General features: G+C 45.5%; 1 protein-coding gene and 1 long non-coding RNA gene across 2 annotated transcripts in view; one reads left to right on the forward strand and one right to left on the reverse strand.

Moving 5' to 3' along the window:
- The window catches only part of HS6ST1 (heparan sulfate 6-O-sulfotransferase 1), a 201737-nt gene extending 190691 nt beyond the window's left edge, over positions 1-11046 (forward strand). Inside the window, exon 2 of the mRNA XM_080409844.1 lies at positions 4147-11046. Coding sequence (XP_080265970.1) covers positions 4147-4855 — 709 coding nt within the window. The 3' untranslated portion in view covers positions 4856-11046. The remainder of the gene's footprint in view (positions 1-4146) is intronic.
- Positions 5834-17114, reverse strand: LOC308072682. The gene is made up of 2 exons (XR_013931743.1): positions 11998-17114; positions 5834-11828 (listed from the first exon to the last, which is right to left on the reverse strand). It is a non-coding gene; the product is annotated as an uncharacterized lncRNA (long non-coding RNA).
- Between the last annotated feature and the right edge of the window lie 409 nt (positions 17115-17523).

Genomic DNA, 17523 nt, shown 5'->3' on the forward strand with positions numbered 1-17523 from the left:
TGTGCTGCTATGTGAGAATGGGAAGGAGAGGGCTGGGATGGGAGTCCTGTAGGGCAACAGTGCCCCTGATGCCTGTGTCATGAAAATATGCCTCAAGTTAACTATTGTCCTCTGACCTCAATCCATGCTGAAACAGGGGCTTTGCATAATCATTGAAGGAGACAGTTCCTGCTCCAAAAGATGTTATGTTTTGAATTGCCAAAATAGACAAAGGAGACATTGTCAGCCCTTCACACATGGGAAAGGGAGGCACAGAGAGAGAGATTTGTCTGGGGCACACAGGCTCATTTTGACAGAAGGGGGACTTCCACTGAAGTTTCCCGAATTCATTTGTGTACCGCAGCCACAAGCTTGCCCTACCTTTCTAATACTGGATTTTGTTCTCTGAAACTTCAGTTCCAATAGAGGGTTGTTTATCAAAAACATGATTTCACTGTGCTCTGTTTAATAAATACGCTAGCGGTTCTTTCCTCAGACAGAACCTGCAGCTTGCATGCAGATCCAAGTTGCAGCACTGAAGTTGCAAATGCCCCAGGAGGCTTCAGGTGGATTGGGTCTGCCAGGGACAGTAACGCAGGGCAAGGCAGAGGTGTGACTTCAGCTTCTGCTTTTCTTTGTCCTCTTGGGGATCACAGCCCCATGGATATGTGGAAGGGGAGCCTGCAGGAGTAGTAATGCTGTTCTTCCCAGCTTCACATGGGAAGAAAAAGAAAAGAAATGCCTTACTAACTAGAATGTCCATTTTTCTTGCTCAAGCTTGTTAACTCCAGGAAGGCCAGTGAGACTTGGCATTGCATGACCAAACCGGGGCTATTTGGGTTTTTTATGAGGAAGCATTGAGTGGAACCATCTGGGCTAGGAGAAGACCACGCTTCTGAAATGAGCCTTTAGGAATACTTAAGTTAAGTAGCTGTCTGGGGCACCATGCTGAAAGGAAGGGCACTCACAGCTGCATGTATTTTATGGGTTTATTTTATCTCTGATGACAAAGGAGAACTTACTAGTCATGCAGTTCCTCATAAATTTCAAGCCACTGCTGACAAGTGGCACTGCCTGTGTTCTCAACCACACTGGCACAAAGTTCCCCCAACCTCTCGGCTCACAGTGTTAATACCAATGATGCTAATGGATGATGCTTTCCAGAGAGATCTAACTTTCCTCTGAACATAAAGGCAATCCCCAAGTCACAGTTTCAGTATCTTAAGTACCTTGGGTGAATACTTCCATGGTCATTCATCTAATATCAAAGTGGCTCATCTCTCTGGTTCCTGGAGCCCCCGTCTTCCTAAAGGTGTGCTGTTCACTCCGCTGAGAGCCGAGGGAATCTGCACCTCTGAAGCTAATATCCTTCCAGAAAGCTAAATACAAGTTTGGGAGCATACCTTTCTGTATGCCAGCAATGCATCTCAGCTTGGGTGGTTTAAACTACTCTTTTGCACTGCAGTCTCTGGTTGGTTGGTTGTTGGTTTGTTTGGGTTTTTTTATTTATGCTTCCATTGGGGCAGCTTCCTGAAGTACCTCCAGGGGCCTGGTTCCACTGCCTTTATTCCAGCTTCCAAAGGTACATCTTTTTTCAGTGTTAGGAGGCAAGCTCCTTTCCTTCAAGTGCTTTTCTTTGTGACAGACCTGGAAGGTGGCACATCAAATCCAGTACAATTTCAAAAAATGTGCCCTGCTTTCCTGTGGTTTCTATTCATTGAGATGAATCTTGGCGAGAGATTGCTCGTGGTAGAATACTGACCATTGTATGGCCTCAACTAAGATAACAGCTCTTATAGTCCAGGTGTGAAGAAAGAAACACTTGCTCCTTATCCCTTTTTCAGTCCTTGTCCTTTTCAAGTTGTCTTTGTTTCAATGGACCCTAGAAGCTTTGCATGATGGTGGCAGGGGGTGAGGAGAGACTGGACTCAGGCTTACAGGAATCAGATTCCTGCAAACTCTGCCACAGACACCCATGTGACTTTATGCACATCATTTAGTATAATTTTATATTCCCCTATCTACAAAATACAAATGCTAATTCTTCTTATTTTCCTTATGCATACTTGTACAGACTGCAGGTTTGGACAGGAATCAGCTCCTCCTGTGTCTTTGGATACCTCACAAATGAGTCCCTGATCTTAGGTGAAACTTCTAGTTGCTTCTGTATGCCACATAATAATAATTGACTTCAACCTGCTTCAGCAAAAAATGCAACCTTTGGATTACATTGGTGTAAATAAAAAGTCCACTACAGTTCACAAGTCAAAAAATGCTGCTAGTGTTTAGCATCAATGTCTGTCACTTGAACATCTGGCATTCATCATTGCTTTCCTTTTCCTTCCACTGTCATATTTTATCCCCATCTGTTAGAGGTTTCTTAGCACTGTCTGTATAAATCATAGCTACATCTCAGTCTGGGTAGTTGAATCTTTACAGGCTGCAATGTAAATGAAGGAAAAAGAGGTAAATATGAGGGAAGTGTTTCTCATATGCACTCTGCTCCACTTCCTTCACCCCTCTCCCTCTACACGGTACTAGACAGTACTACTAGACAGTGTGATACCTTTGCTATGAAGAGAGATGGAAAGGTTTCCAAAAATAGCAAATGGTTTTACCAGCCCTAGTTCTGAAGGCAGAAGGCACGAGAGGAGCTGGAGTGGACACCCATTGCCATTGTTGGCAAGACCAAAATTTACTGCTTTGGAAGAACCTTTAGCAAGTTAGCAGTAAATTGGGAAAGCAAATATTCCTTAAAATCAGACTGCCCAGGCAATGTCTTTGATATATTTTCTTAAAACTAAATTACTCTTATTGCAGTAATATAGGTTACTGCTAGGAAGAATAATATTGAAGGTGCTAGGAAAATATGGGGGTGTTAATATTAGCCAAAGCAGAATTTTTTTCACTTTTTTTTTTTTTCCTCAACAAACTGTGCTGTGCCCTCGCAATGACCGGCACATTCAGCTCTCCCAAGCCGTGCTGGCAGGGCAGCAAGCCATAGCAGCATTCCAAAGATCCATTTCTGGTGGGGAAATGAATCCGCCGCTACCCCTATGTGAAACATTTCCAGTAGAGTGTGTGTGTTACCCTGCCAAAGCCAGGTGCTCCTGTTTGGGCACAGTGTCACACAGCGCCGTGCAGCGGGAGCACGTGTGGATTTAATTCCTTGCCAGCTTTAGCAGCTAGAGAAGATATTTCTTTGTTCTAGAAGCACTCGGAGACACCATAGTCCCAAACTACTGGAAGTTAGAGAAAAAATGCCTATCCTTTGTCTGGAGAGGGTTGTTGCAGACCACCATCGCTATCAATCCCAGAACTTTATCCAGGCTCGGGGTGGGTCTCTTTGTACCAGACAGCTGTCATATTTTCAGTTCAAGGGACAGCTTGTATTGTTGGGGACTTCATTATACTTGGAACAGCAAGAACACCCCATGTCACTTTATGTGTTCCTCCTGGTTGTCTCGCTTTTTCCTCCTGTTGAGTCTCATGTGTCAGAAGTGTGTCTTAAGTTTTTTTGAGTTGATAGCAGATTAGCTGAAATAAGAATAAATTATTGTTACCATTGCTGGTTGTCAACTCATGCCTTCTCTAACATATTGCATTCCTGCTTTCCCGTTATTTTTCACTTATGCTCCTGTGGTGTTACCATGCTACTCACTGCAGACTCCCACTTTTCAGCTTGGCAGCCAGATCAATCAAGCAGTAGGTGTCCTGGCCAGCATCTGCATGAAGTGAAAATGATGGGCGCAGGTCCTGAGCAGCCCGGTGGCTGGGCTGTCCGGCAGAGCGGGGCCGGGTTGGTCCGCAGGGCGCGTGAAAGGCCAGGCGGCCCCAGAGGTCACAGCTGCTCTCTCAAGTCGGTAGATGGGTTGACTCCTGATGATTTGTTCTGACATTGCAGTCTGTTGCTGGAAATGGATGTCCTGGTGAAAGTGTTACTGCTTGGCAAGGCTACAATGGTGGCAATGAGAAAGAGGAACGTGGGGCTAACGATGCACAAAGTACTTCCCATGAGATGCTGCAAGAAGAAAATAAACCCAGAGTACAGTGGGATGTGTTGTTGATTTACTTTTGTCTTTTTGATACCTGCACTAGACCTCAGCTTGCCAAGCATCTTTCTTGTTACTAGCAGAGTATTTATTTTCTTTTCTCTTCTTCTCGTAGAAAATTTTACTACATCACACTGCTGAGAGACCCCGTATCTCGTTACCTCAGCGAATGGCGTCACGTCCAACGAGGAGCTACTTGGAAGACCTCCTTGCACATGTGTGATGGCAGGACACCAACTCCTGAAGAGCTGCCGTCGTGCTATGAAGGCACGGACTGGTCAGGCTGCACGCTGCAGGAGTTCATGGATTGCCCATATAATCTGGCCAACAACCGCCAAGTGAGGATGTTGGCTGACTTGAGCTTAGTGGGCTGCTACAACATGTCTTTCATCCCAGAGAACAAGCGAGCGCAGATCCTGCTGGAGAGTGCAAAAAAGAACCTCAAAGACATGGCCTTCTTCGGCCTGACAGAGTTCCAGAGAAAGACTCAGTACCTGTTTGAGAGAACTTTTAATCTGAAATTCATCCGGCCCTTTATGCAGTACAACAGCACCAGGGCAGGAGGGGTGGAAGTGGATAACGACACCATCAGGAGGATTGAGGAGCTCAATGACTTGGACATGCAGCTCTATGACTATGCAAAGGACCTCTTCCAGCAGCGCTACCAGTACAAACGGCAGCTCGAGAGGATGGAGCAGAGGATAAAGAATCGGGAAGAGAGGCTTCTTCACCGGTCCAATGAAGCACTTCCCAAGGAAGAGACCGAAGAGCAAGGACGCTTGCCCACTGAGGACTACATCAGCCATATTATAGAGAAGTGGTAGCCTAGGCAGACTTTTATATCGATGATATTCTAGGGTTTCCATATAAAAGATCATGGAAGTAAAATTACAAAAACAACAAAAAATATTTTATTTAAAAGCAAGTCTGTAAAACAGAAGATAGATTGCTTCCTTAAGCATAGGGTCTTTTTACTGTTTCTTACAAGACCGATGAGATTCTTAAAAAAAATAAATAAATACATAAAAAAAGGGTCAACATGTTAATGCAGAGGTAAAAAATGCACAAATTCAGTTACCCACTCTTAAGGCCAAATACAAAAGAATGTTTCTTATCCTCACAATTCAAACACAAATGGCAGGAGTAGGATTTTTTAGGCCTGTTTATCCCCTAAGCATAATGATATAAAGATACATTAATGAAAAACAAGGAAACAGAGGTTTTCTTTTGCGGGTGTTCTTGGAGGTGGGATGGGAATTGCATTGTTTGTAAGTAAATGATAATGGTGACTGAGCTGAGGATGTGCTGTCCTGTCAGGCAGTGATCAGAGCACAAGGGCAGCCACCTCGTTTCAGCTGGCAGCCACTGCCAAAAAGTAGAGTACCATAAAAATAAAAGAAGAAAAACATCAGAGGATGAGAAGCATTAAAGCAAATTGACTATGGCCTAGGATATGTACTTAGCACAGTGGTTTTGATACATTGCACTGGTATCACATATACATACGCAACTTCATCACAAAAATCATAGGGAATTCATGCACAGAGCTCCCAGGCTGGTTTCACAGGCAGGTCCCAAAACAAGTTAAAAGCCGATCAAATTCCACATAGGCTCAAACGTGCACTCACTTGCCATCCCGTCACCCTACACAACTGCCACTCATGCTCTCATCAGTATTATGTGTTAACAGCACATGAAAACCCTATCCTACATACTAAAAGAAAAAGGAAGAAGAATTTAAATAGCAATACTCCCTCATAAATCTGAACAATTTCAGGGAAGACCCTGCAAATAATCAGTCATTAATGGGAACATGATGAGGGGGTGATTTTGTTTTGTTTGTTGCTCTGTGAAATACTGAACTAGAACAAGCATACAGATGTACCCGTATCTCTAGGTTTTTTTCAGTGTTTTTTACTTGCTTTTACCAAGGGATAATGGGCATCAGCCTGCTTTCAGTGAAGTCACTAGAACCGATTTAAGTGGGAACAGGATGAGCCTCTCTTCCAGAGCTGTGAAAATTTCTGACTATGGGTCTGAATTAATTATGAGACGGTGCACATTATCTTTTGGCAGAGTGCCTGTTCTGCAGCTCATACTTTAAATGAACAAGCTGTGTTCATAAAACTGGAAAGGGGAATCATGGATAATGTTTTTTTAGTCTCAGACCCCTTTCAAAGCAGAACTCTCTCTCTTGCACTGCTGTTTTTTAGGGATTCATGTAAGTTTAATCCTCCAGTGTGGTGACAGTCTAACCAGGTTCAGCTTACTGACTTTTGAGTCATAGAACAACAATGACATCTCTTAATTCCTCTTCCCACTCACCAAATTAAAATATGGCTTATTTTCTTGCTGTTGCAAGCACTTCTTTGTTTGGCTGGAAGCATGGAAATGAAGCAGTTTTTGCCTGTTTCATGTCTCACCCCGTTGTTACTCAGCCTGTAAGACCCGAACCAACTATTGTTTGGTAAAGTATGAACCACATGGAATATGATTTGATTTTCAAAGGCCACGTTAATTGCAGATCAAATATGGCATTGAAGTCACCAGAGGAGAGGCAGAGAGCTGATGCATTCAACTTGAGCATGTCATTTTTACGGTGTCCCTTTCCCATCACACAAATCCACTGAAGTGCTGCTTGGTTTGTATTTGAAGTCTCTCTCTGCCTCTCTATGCTGTTTCCAACAGTTTCAAATTCAGCCTGAGTTTTGCAAAGGAGGGGCTGCCTTAAGCAGAGGAGCTGCCTTGTTTCTTCTGTGTACACCTGGGGGGATACACCTTGCTTCTGGAGATGTTCTTCTCCAGAAGAGTTAAAATGACTAAAAATTGAAGAACAGAAAATACAATCAGCACTTTGGGCTCCAATGCAACCCTGTGACAGCCCTGACCCAAAGTCCACCAAAGTCAAAGGATGTCTTTCCTATTGATTTCAGATGGATTTTGATCAGGTCTGCACCCTGGTGCTGCAGAGTGCACAAGCACACGCTCATCCATCGGCAAGCCCCATGGGATGCTGTTACCCATGCATTCGGCTGGTACCGATATTTGCTCGTGGTGTTGCTGTCTGTAAGGTTCTGGCCGTGCTTCTGCCACAAAATGGCCCTTGTTCCCAGCGGTGTGTAGCCTGGCCGTAAACATTTCTGCCTCACTGAGAAGTGGGAAGCAAAATGAAGCAATTTTCGGTTGTTGGCTTGGGGGCAGAAGATATTACAAATCCATTTGCTCATCTCTGAATTCCAAGACTGGGAGGAGCTACACCTGCTAGTTCCCAGCGCTTTTATGTGTTGCTGTAACTAGAGAAAACATTGATATTTAAAAAATGCAATTTTATGGGCTGATTACCCACAAAACCAATACACAAGATAAAAATAGCAACCGTTTTATATGCACAGTTTGCAGCTTCCCCCAAAGGCTTTTCACTGTGCATCCTGCATTATGGATCCATAACGCACAGGTGGTTCCTGCAGCTAATCCATGTCCGAGGTGCCGGTCGCTGCAGCTCCGGCAGGGCTCCCCAGGCAGCTCTGCCTGTGCCGGCACCGCTTCTGAGCGCCGTGCTGTACTGACAGCCAGACTCTGCTCTCATCTACCAAAGGGTGACGGTAAACGGGACTGGGGGTGATTAGGAACGGTAACATAATTTGGCCCAGGTTGCCTGAGTTGTTTCTGTGTGAATGGGCTCTGAGTAACCAGCTGGATTTTAATGGATCTGTCTGCAGGGTTCCCTAAATCAGAGGCAGCCTCTGACCTTAGAAGCATGTCAGTAGAAGACCTTGTTCCAACATTTTCTTTGTAATATATTACAGTAACAAGCAAAAGAAATGAAACTATCTTGAAAACTGTCTTGTCAACAGTTCGCTTCAACCCGCAAAAGGAGGGCTGGCCTCAGCTTAGCACTGAGGCAGAAATTCCTGCAAATCCTGCACCAGCAGATGCTGCAGTTTGTCCACTTGCACACTGGAAATTACAAATTTACACGCTCTAAAGAGGTACTCCAAGGTATGAGTAGTATCGGGCACTTTGAAACAGATTCTAAGTGTGGGAAATGAAGAGCATGACCCCAAAGCCATCCCTCAGCCTGGCTGCTCTGCTGGGCTGTGTGCAGCTGTGGGCCATGCATTAATTTATTGTTAGTGCTGTGTGCCAGAGCGTGGGTTGCAGGACATACCTGGCACTCTCTTCTTCCTTTAGTGGGTTTAAGGGAACTTTTTTAACATAATGTGAATGTAGTTTTTTGTGATTTATATGTACTACAGTTTGAAGTGGTACAATTTCTTTTATTTTTAGGACTGATTATTTGATGCTACAATAACATGAAAAATGTGTGTGTAGTTTTAAAATGACTGGAGAACAACGTCTTTAAGGCACTCGGGCAGAAGTAGAGGCCAGATAGTACGTTCTTTTTCAATATCTGCCCCTTCCTTCCAAAATGTTTTTCCTGTGACTTCCAGACACACTGAGACCTTCTTTACTACATGAAGTGTTTCTTGAGGGGGCTTGTCAATGCATCATGATCCAGGTCAGGATGGGTGAGTGCTGGGTACAGTGAGGGCAGGTGCAAGGCCACGACCTGGCACTTACTGGAGGTGGTGAGGCAGTTCCCCTCGAATTCAGATTTTACCTAGTCAGACACTTGTCCATCCCACAGCGTTTCTGCCCTGCTTCTGGGAATACTCCACGAAGAGTCTTTACAAATGATGGGGCTGTGTGAGGTATAGCTAAGGGTTTACACAGTCAGCAGTGTTAGTGTGAGAGAGCATTTTGGACAGGCAGTTATTTGGTGCCAGTCCCAAGATGATGGCTTTCAGCCTCTGCCGTCTTACAGTGCTGAACCCTGCATGCCGGCAGACGAGGGTGATGCTCTGCGGGGGGGTTCCCAGCAGACTCCATTCCTGCCCTGGGATGGAGGAGAGGCTGAGACACACTGCAGTGCTAAGGAGGAGGAGATCTTTTTTGCCTTTAGTCACCTGAACAGTGTTAACGTCACTGCTTGGTGGGTGTCGTTGCTGAAGGAAAGTTTTTATTGCTTATTTGTCTCATCACAGCTAGCTCTGTTGAAGGAGTTTTCCTCCTCCAAAGTTTCCCAGGCAGTCAGATGCCACCTTGTGTACCCTACCCAGATCACAGAATGCAGGATTGACTCATAAGGTTGCAGACCCAGGCTGTCACGGGGTTCAAAGTCATCCAAAAATCCCACCCCAACTCTCAACAAACGATCAGTGGGAATTTCTGGCTTGCCTGAAATTCTCCCTTCATGCCCAACATTCTGCAAGAAATGGGGAGCACTTCAGGCTGATATTTTTGCATCCCGTCGTCCCTTACTTGCTTACAAAACTGAGGTGGCAATGGAAGCAGCATAAGCAAGATCCCAACAAGCTTTTGAATCCCCTCTCCCAGGGCTGTCCTATAGGAGCAGGAAGGGCAGCGCAGTTGCTGAGAGTATGAGCGAGACAGAAGGCCCGCCGCAGTGGCACTACGGACACATGGCACTGAGCAAGGTTCCACTCTGAGCCCACCAAATCACTTCCCAGAGGCCACTGAGCAGCTAAGGAGGTAACGACAGCATCACAGAACAGGCCCTGACCAAGACTTATATCCTGGAGTTAAAAGCATCTCTAGCTTCTTACTGGCATTCAGTCACTCAGACCCCCTCCTGTCCCGTACAATTTTCCATGTGTCACAGAAATGGGTAGTGCTATCGGAACTTGCAATAGACTATGCTAAACATTGTATTTCCAGGGCTATCGCTTGGAATGCAACTCACACTATCTGCTGGATTCAAATCACAGGGCTGTCTGCATTATCTTTTTGTTCTTGTTTTCACTAATATTAGCAGATCATGTTCCAGTGGCAGAAGTGAATGCAGGATTTGCTTCCCGATCAGCAGTTGAGCCAAGCCTTTAAAGCACAGGTCAGTTAGCAGCAGTTTGGGTAAACCAGCAAGCAGCGGAGCTCGTGTCTGCGCACACGATCTGAGCTATCTGCAGCTGTTTGTTTTGCCCCATCTACAGCAGTTCTGCCAAGGAGAACGCAGTCCTGATAAGCACGTGGGTATTAAAGCCTGTATCATCCCAGCTGCAGGTGATTCTCTCTGTAAGTTTTAGCCACGCAAGCTGAAAAACCCCAAGATCTGCAAATAAGTCTGTCTCGTTCCTCAAAGCCCTGCAGTTCCCCCTCCCTGTTTTCCCCCAGGTGTCAATTCTGCAGACTGGATTGAGAGAGTTGTACTATAATGAATAATTTTATATTCAAATCGTTTACTGAGCGTGATTTGTTTTGTACATATTGGAATATGATTTAACTTATTTTTATTGCCCCTTTTCATCTTTTTTTCATAAGGAGAAGACAAAAATCCCCACCCTCTCTCAAAGTGAAGTTCCTCTGTGTTTGTGTGTAGTCTGCCAGGCAAACGCACAACAGCCACAGGATTTCTCACCATCCCTACTGATACCTGATTTTATTTTTCATTGTCATTTATTTTTGTCTGAGGTGTTGCTCATACTGTCTCTTCTTTCTGCTGCACACTCTGCACAGGGAAGGGAAAGGGCAATGCAGGCAGGACTTTCTTTTTCTTCCTCTCCTCTTTCTCGTGTGCATTACCTACCAAGGAACTCAGTTCTTGCCTTCTAGGAGTTGTGTGACTGAGGGTAAAAAAATACAGCTGTCCCCCCGCCTCCCATCCTCCATATTGTAGATCAAACAGATTCAGCTTCTCTGAAAGTGATTGTGGCTGGAGTCATTCCATTGGGCTGAATGTGTGTGGTTTGCACTTTTCTTTGGTTTTTTCCCATTTCAGGAACTTAAAAACAACAAAAATAAAAGACAACTGTTTAACTTGAGCCAAGTAACACTTAAAGCTTTATATATTTATTTATAGCATCTTACAAAAAGTGTTAAAAGGTTTTTCTTTTCTTCCACAAGAAAAAATGGATTAAAAAAATCATCTAACTGTTTTTGTCTAGATCAAGAATGAATGTTAGCAGATGAAATAAACCCAAAAACTGAGCATCTGTCACGTGTGTTGTCCTTGCATTGGTCTTTGGATGCTGTTTCAGTGTAATACGTCTGCCTTCCTGTATTACAGAGATAAAGCTGCCGGTGGAGTTGATGGAAGATATTTGTTTTCTACTAAAAACCCAAACTCCTAACACAGAAATAATCAAGCAGAAACTGGGGTATGTTTATTCCTATTGTTACACTGGAGCCAACATTACAAAAAGTGCCCAAACCTCCTAAAACCTATCATCTTTCTAAAATTAACTACCTTCAATGCTATACAGCCCTCTGTTTCCTTTTTCACAGTCATTGGAATGAACAGATTTGCAGGCAAAAAAGGAAAACAGCTATCAAATGGTAGCTGTTATACCAAACATTACAGAATAATTAACAGAATGTTTATTGTTTCATGTTCAGAAGCTCTTTCACCAAATGTGACCTGTGAAAATGTTCTCCAGTTACAGAACTGAAATAAGCTGTGCACCAGGTTTTGGTACAGTGAAAGTTAGTATGTTAGCGTGTAAGAAAGTGACAATACAAGCATGTTACCATATCGTAAGAGAAAATAGTTAGATGCTTATGCAAGCGTAGTGAGTAATACCACTGTTATTTTACACAAACATCATTACACTTCACACTTTCCCCATATATGCTGACAGAGCTGAAGACAGTGCATGAACCTTCCCAGCCAGGCTGCTGGGGTGTTTTTGCCCTTCCACCCGTAGAAGTAACCCCAGTCGAGTGACTGGAGGCCCAGCCAAGACAGATTTACAGACTAGCAGGCAGAGAGCATGGCACCGCCTCACACTGTGAGGGGTTACGCACTGGGCACACCTCATCACCGTGAGGGGTTATTCACTGGGGACACCTCACACTGCACAGGGGTTACTCGCTGGGCACACCTCACCACCGTGAGGGGTTATTCACTGGGGACACCTCACACTGCACAGGGGTTACTCGCTGGGTACACCTCACACCGTGAGGGGTTACGCACTGGGCACACCTCACACTGCACAGGGGTTACGCGCTGGGCAGTGCAGGCTCTGGCAGAAGGACCGGATGAGCGTTGGTGTGAGGTAACATTCCCAAACTGGAGGTGAAGTGAATGCACCACAAACTGGCAGCCATGGGCTCTTGGCCATGCCCCAAGCCTGCTGCTGAAGGAGCCCGCACCGCCCTCAGCCATAAGGGCGAGGCAGCGGCTCCTCCACGGCACCGCCAAGCTGACCTCCCGCGGACACCCCCGTAACCACCAGCACTGCTGAAACAGGAGCCACACTCCGCAGGAGCCCGCCTTTCCTTAATCTCCTCATTTTACTTACTTGAGAACAGCAGGGGCCGCCCCCCCTCGACGCTGGTGGCGGTCGAGCCGCGCGCCGCCCCCTCACGCCCGCAGAAGCTTCCCGAAGCGCCGCCGCCCCGCCCCTGGCGCTGCCCCTCAGCCCGAAAATGGCGGCGGCGCCCCCGCCGCGGTGCCGCCCTGCCGGTAAGCCCAGGCCGCCCCCCCTCCTCCCTCCCGCTCCCGTCAGGTGCCCTCGGGGCGGGAGCAGGGAGAAGGGCCCGGCGTCCCCTCGGGGGCTGCGGAGCGGGGTCTCCCCGCGGCCGTGCCCTGCAGGCCTCGCTGGGGCTTGTGCATGTGGCTGCTCTGCGGGGGCTCGGGGCGGGCCCGCCGCCGTGCGGCCCCTCCGGGGGGACTTTGCGCGGCAGCCGAGCCCCCATCCCGCAGTTTCCAGTCAGCGGGGCAGGCAGCGAGGCGCTGTGGGCCGGAGCTGCGGGGAGCTGCCGGCTGCCGTGCCCGCAGCGGTGGGGCTGGTGGCCTGCGGGGGCCCGAGTGTCCGGAGGCTGCGGCACCGTAGGTACAGACACAGCTCGACGTGCTACACGGAGCCCTGTACTGGCCTTGTCTTTCTTTTCCTCCTCCTTTACCTGCTTTTCCCAAAAGCTGGAAGGCTACTCTGTCGCAAGAGGGCTCTAAAAATGCTTTCTGCACGTGGTCTTTCTGCACTGTGTTTAATATTGTTCGACTGTTGTGTTCAGTGCTGGAAGCCTTCGGGAAAAGAAGGGAGGATAGCTAGCGAGCGGGTGAAAGGAAGGCTTCCTTCCCTTGGGAGAACTGGTGTCGGAAGGGGAAAGGAGCAGAAAGGGTGCTGGAGGAGGGTTAAAAGGAGCAGGGAAATCTGTGATGGGAGAGCCAGCCTCTAGAGTGTGCGAGGTTTTTTTCCTGGTCACACTGATGATTGTTCAGGTTTCATTATGCTTGAGTTCAGGATGTTCCTGCTCCTGTTACATTTGGTGGTTTTACACCTTCCAGCGCTACCTCTGGGGGATGTGCTGCCTCAGGTTAATTGGAGAGTGCCCTCCTTTACATTCTGCTGTTACCCTAACAATAAGCAGCCCCTGCCTGCTCTGCTGCCCCAGGTGACAGCCTCCTCTTGCTGAGTGGAAAAGCTGAACCTGATGGTATCAGAGGAGGTGGTGCTGAGCTCTTGTCTGAGGCTTGTGTTCTGTTTCTCTGGCTGGAGTACTCACAGAGTTAGTTTACTGTCTAACATCTTTCTTCCCACTGTCTACAGAAGGAGGAAAAGCAAAGCAAGGCAAGGCTGTTTCAACACTGTAATGCCAAAGGTTTTCTACATTGATTGATCTTTGTGTAGTGCAGGTTCTTTTTGAACTTCTTGGGTCCACGTAATGCTGAACAGCCTCTTTGTCAAAGAGCAGAAAGAGGGATGGAGGTTCTTGCATAATGAAATGTGTATCTAGCAATGGCTGCATGTTTCTATGGATTTTGTAAAAGTGGGCAGACTTCAGGAGAGCCCCATGCATTGTAGTTCCTAACACTTTATGATGCTGTTGCTTCAGTGGCACTTGGAGTAGGGATGTAAATAAATTTACATACAGATAAAATTCTGGGCTTTCTGTAGCAGGAAATGTTCGTGACTGGTATGGGCTCATCAGCTCAGACCCTCTCAGCTGGAGGGGGAAACTAAGACGTGTTCATACATATACTCAAACAAAAAAATATTGTCGGCTTAACAGTAAAGTAGTTTGAGCTTTGCTATGGTTATTATTTCATAAACTTCAAATTAAAAGGAGTAGTCAATGAAATATTCATGAATTGAACAGTATTTAATAGACCATTGCTGTGTTTCTGTTAAAGCAGTCAGAAGTTGCGAGTGAGGAAGGTTTCACTAGCATGCTTTAATCAATCTGGGAAGTAAGTGGCTTGGAGAAGAAACCATACACGTTCATATCTTGCAAGCATTATCTAAAAGGCTACAATGAAAAAAATCAGCAGTCTCTATTAATATTAATCAGACCATACTGTAGCATGCATATTCAGGCGCTTCAGTATGCGATACTGTTTCTTGGGTCTTAGAAGTTCTTTGTCTGACGTGATTTTGTGATTTTACTAATTTCTGTCTTTGGTGATGCTCTTCTCAAAAGCTTCTTTTACTCTGAGTGCTTTCATGTCCCTGCGTTGCTCTTGCCTGCTCCCTAGTCCTGCCACACAGAAGGTTTGTTGCCAGTCATGGAGGATGTGCAGAATCTCGAGCAGGGATCTTGTGTCCTTTGCACAGGGAGCTGCAGAACTGAGATACCAAAACTTTTTAATCAATATCCAGCCAGCAGCACAAGGGAAAAGTAAATACCTGTCCTCCAGGAGCTGGGAATGGATGAGTGATAGCAGTGCTTGCAGACATTTAACAAACTAGATGTTATTTATGTATTTATTTTGCTCACCCCACTAATAATATCAATCTATCAGGCTATGGAATCCAGATGTTTGTGCGATAAATGAGTAATAGTGATAAATAATAAACATTTCAGGTGGCTTTAATATATTCTAGCTCTTACTGGATTCTATTTAAGAGCTCCTTTTTATTGACTTAAACCAAATGTTATACTCAGTTGTGCTGTAAATAGTAAAGAAATTCTGTGTGGCCTAATCTAGTTATTTCAGTATCAGGTATCCAGCCTGAATTAAGTATGTGGTAATCAGTCATCAATTTTCTGGCATAGGCAGTGACAACATGTATAAATCATATTGCCTTTTTGAGAGAGTAAATAACTTCCCTGTAGAGCCCTTTCTTTGGGATCGTATTATTATTGCCAGACATTGTTTTCTGAACAAGAGCTTGCAGCCAAATTAGTGAGTGCTCAGATGCGCATACTACAACAGCCCCCATCAGTACATGTTTCTACTGGTCATGTGTTCTTTTGTTTCCTTAATCTCAAATATTTTGATGCTGGATGAGAATTTATAAATGGATGCCAATTAGCCACAACTTCTTGTAGGTTATTAAATTTTACCAGGTTAATGCATGATCAAACATTTTGTTTTACTGGAAATCCTAAAGCCATGCTGCTTAATACTGGGTTCTGGGGTAGTTAATGGAGGCTTTGCTCCTAGGTTGGACAATTTGGGTCCTGGAGAAAAGTGCCATTGAGAGATGTACGACCTTCTGGGCTGAGACATCTGCTGCGAGTCTGTTAAAGATTCTTAGGTTTTGGTCAGGATCAAGTGGAAAGTAATTGCAAAGAATTCAAGAGTATGCAGTCATCTGTTTTGAGGGCAGTCTGTCCTCCAGAAGCAGCTAAAAAGGGCTGACATGCAGTTATGTTGGGGATGGGAGTGGATGCACTAGTCCTGTTTGAGGAGAACTCTTCTTGATAGGAATCTGCCTGATGTTAACACAGGAGCCTTTATCACAACTGTTTTGTATAGTTTTTAATATGTTTAGTTTTGAATACTGTTCTGAGGCAAATGAATTCTGTCCTCTGCTTGGAAAGCTTGTCAAAGGAGAGTATGTGAAATTGGAGCCAAAATGCTGGCTGAAGACCTGGCCCTGCTGGGCATGGCCTCATCTCCAGCCTTCCGTGGTCACCCTTAGACGAAGGAGTCTATAACCTTTTGCAACAGTGTTCAATCTGAGCAAATAGTCAGGCTTTTGTTTCTTCTTTGCGATGTCTTAATAACTTAGAGGTCATTTTAACTGTCCATCTACCTGTGTTCTGGTGACCACCACATGCCACAGCTGGCAAGGCAGAGAAGGGCACTAGCATGGCTGCCTCCTCCACTGCAGGACTAAACCCTGGGTGAGCACTCTGAGGAGAGCTCCCTAAGGCAGGGGCACGCCTTGGTGGGCAAACCCCACCAGGTTAGGAGAGCCCTAAACACCAGCGAAACTGAGCAGTTGTGGCGTGGATTATTTGTGGTACAGTGATGTCCTGTAGCCTGGCAACTAAGTTTTGCAGATGTTCATGTGATTCCCTAATAAGTCTGGAGAGGATTCTCCCAGCCCTTAGAAGTATTTTATTTTTCTGGAATATTTGGCTTTATTTTGTACTCCCATCAGTTCTCTGTTGTTGTAAAAGTAAACAACACCTGTGAATTAATAGTTCATTCTAGGTGCATATGAGACCTATGCATGAAGCTTTTGCTTGGACTTTATTTCACTGGTATTTTTAATAAATGCTTCTAGTTCTTTGAGACCATAAGCTTTGACTTTATATATATATGCATTTAAGGACTTCCACAAGAAAATTAAATCATACATCTGCAGGGACGGTGTTGGGAGGAACAATTACAGCAGTAAATAAAGCTTTCTGCTTGCACGCCGGCATAACGGGCTTTGCTGTCTCCTCGGCCAGTGCTCTGCCATTTGTTAGCAGTTACTTGTTAGGGTCTTTCTCCTCTAGGCCCATTCTTGGGCTTGTGTGTATTTTAGTTATCTTGACAAGGGAAAAGAACTCTTATTAAGTAGAAGCACTTGAAATTCACAATGCCTGTAACATCTGTTGCAAGGCTAGAATTACAAATCACATCAGCATATTTCACTTTTTTGTTTTCTCTCTCTTTGGGAATCTCATTAGCTGTCTTAGATTTTTGTTTGTAGGTTGTTGTTTGTGTTGCTCCCCCCCCCCCCTCCTCCTCCCGTGGCTTCTTTGTGAAACAAATTGCTTTGTCTTTCTTCCTCATTCTTTGTGAAGGTAGCCTGCAGGCCTGGGTTAGCCAAAACCCACAGGAACTGGCAACAAGAGGTCATGAGACAGTAGATACCTCTTCTGACCTTCTTGGTTGGCGAGGTGGGATGGGAAGAGGGGAGGTGGGAAGTGTATGTTCTTGCAGCAACCCTTGCCTCTACCACTCACTCCTTAGGTAGTCCAGAGCTGGGTTTTTTGTGTTGAAAGTGCTTAGGTTGGTTTTTTTTCCCCTTTCCAAAACCTGTTTTCAAATTGTGTGTAGTGTTTCCCTCTTAGCCCCTCTTCCCATAGTGGTGCTATGTTTGGGTTTTATTGAGCGTAGGTGCCTTACAGGAAGAATAGTAGCCTTGCCTGTGTCTGCACTTCCGTATGTTCGCTCATATACTAGCTTCAATAGTTAAAGCAGAAGTTTCTTCGACTGAAATGATGCTGACGTGTTTGGAAAGCTGGAGTATGGAGACTGGAGAGGATGAGCGTAAGGGGATAAAGGTGGACGTGCTGGTGGCCACCA

Source organism: Falco punctatus, assembly GCF_963210335.1.
Source record: "Falco punctatus genome assembly, chromosome: 13".
NCBI classification, from domain to species: Eukaryota; Metazoa; Chordata; class Aves; order Falconiformes; family Falconidae; genus Falco; species Falco punctatus.